Consider the following 1,646-nt stretch of genomic DNA (forward strand, 5'->3'; position numbering starts at 1 on the left):
CCCCGCCACGCCGCAACATCAAGGTCCTGCAAGGGGGACGCCCGCAACGGGGACGTGTGCTGCTTCCTGCGGTGGTTGTGCAGTCGGGGAGAGACGCCGACGATGCCCTGTTGCTTTTGTGCAGCGATGCCGGTTGTAGCTTTTTGGATTGACGGATGTAGCTTTTTCACTAGCTGGTCGCATCTTTTTTGAATTGTTCTATTCCACCCCCCAATCACTTTGTTTTTGCCAGAAACTGGCATCATTGTTTTGCAACGACCGGCCAGGATTTTTGCTGGAACCGGCTCTGCGGTTGCTGCAACCGGCAAGACGACGTGCCCATTGGAGTTGGAGGTGTAGCGCGCTCACCGGCGATGTGGTTTTTGCTGGAACCAGCATAAATGTTTGCTGGAACCGGCTAGTTATTTTGCTACAATCAGACTTTGGGGATTTTTGCTGCTATGTTTATTTTGCTGGAACTAGTGTCAAATTTTGCTACAACCGGCTATTCCTTTGCTACAAGCAGATTTTTTTCTTCTGATTTTTGCTTCTATGGTTGTTTTCCTGGAACCGGGCAGCGGGGATGGTGACCGTTCTGGAACCGGGCAACGGGGATGCTGGAACCATTGGTAGTTTTTGCTTCTACTAGTAGCATTTTTTGCTGGAACCTGCATGTTAAATTTTTTGTGGGGACGGAAGTGTTTTTGTTGTAATTGATTTTTGCTGGAACTTGCATTTTTCTTTGCTGGAGCTGGCTCATGGGATTGCTTCCACAGGCGAGGTGGTGCTCGCGCTGATTTTTTTGCAGTATTCTTTCTTGTTTTTTGCTGGAAACAGTATTTCTTTTTGCTGAACCGGCCAGAGGATTTGCTTCAACCAACGAGAAGGTGCTGGGTGGCGACGGAGAAGACTGTGTTCTTTTTTTTTCCTTTTCTGCAGCCTTTGTGTTTTTCTGCTGGAAACAGCAATTGATTTTGCTGGAACCTGCCAAAACAGAGATTTTTTGCAGTTGTCCAGCGAGGCGAGCGGCCACAGCGTGCTTCATCCTGTGAGCCGGCGGGCAGCCGCGGTGAGCCGCCGAGCGGTGGCGGTGAGCCAATGAGCGGCGGGGTGGGGGCTATGCGCAAACCACCGCAGAGGATATGGTAGATCTGAAGCGAGGAAGAAGCAGACGTGCGTGGGATAGCTCGCTGAATCGTGCGGTTCTGGAAACACTAATTGTGCGGCTGCACGAGGACCGGCCGAAACGTTTGGGCGGGCGCACCGGCGCCCAGCGCTGGCCATTAATTATCGGTCATGGATTTGGGCGACCTCGACCCGACTGCCCCGGTTGACTCTCCTGTGACTGTGATGTCTACAGGTCTAGCAGAGGAGATCGTTCCAGACTCCCAGTCGCCCTCAGTCTCTCTCCTCCCGAACCCAAGCGAAACTCACCGCCTCGCCCGCCCAACCCGGAATCCAGACCTGGTCTCCACGGTCGCGCCAGCCGCCATGGCGAGGTGGCCGCCGGCGATGCTGCTGGTACTGGCAGTGGCGCTGGTGGCGGCGGGCACCGAAACCGGCGAGTGCATCCACGAGCTGGTGCCCTACGAGGGTGGCTTCACGTTGGGGAATTTCGTCGTCGTTGACCATGACATCTTCTGGAGCTCCGACTGCCCAGACCCGGA

At 54.4% G+C, this 1,646-nt stretch overlaps 1 protein-coding gene across 1 annotated transcript in view; it reads left to right on the plus strand.

Annotated features, from left to right (window-relative positions):
- The first annotated feature begins 563 nt into the window (after nt 1–563).
- The window catches only part of LOC119352488, a 4,248-nt gene continuing 3,165 nt past the window's right edge, over nt 564–1,646 (plus strand). Inside the window, exon 1 of the mRNA XM_037619107.1 lies at nt 564–1,643. Coding sequence (XP_037475004.1) covers nt 1,276–1,643 — 368 coding nt within the window. The 5' untranslated portion in view covers nt 564–1,275. The remainder of the gene's footprint in view (nt 1,644–1,646) is intronic.

This window comes from Triticum dicoccoides, chromosome 2A (genome assembly GCF_002162155.2).
Source record: "Triticum dicoccoides isolate Atlit2015 ecotype Zavitan chromosome 2A, WEW_v2.0, whole genome shotgun sequence".
Classification (NCBI taxonomy): Eukaryota; Viridiplantae; Streptophyta; class Magnoliopsida; order Poales; family Poaceae; genus Triticum; species Triticum dicoccoides.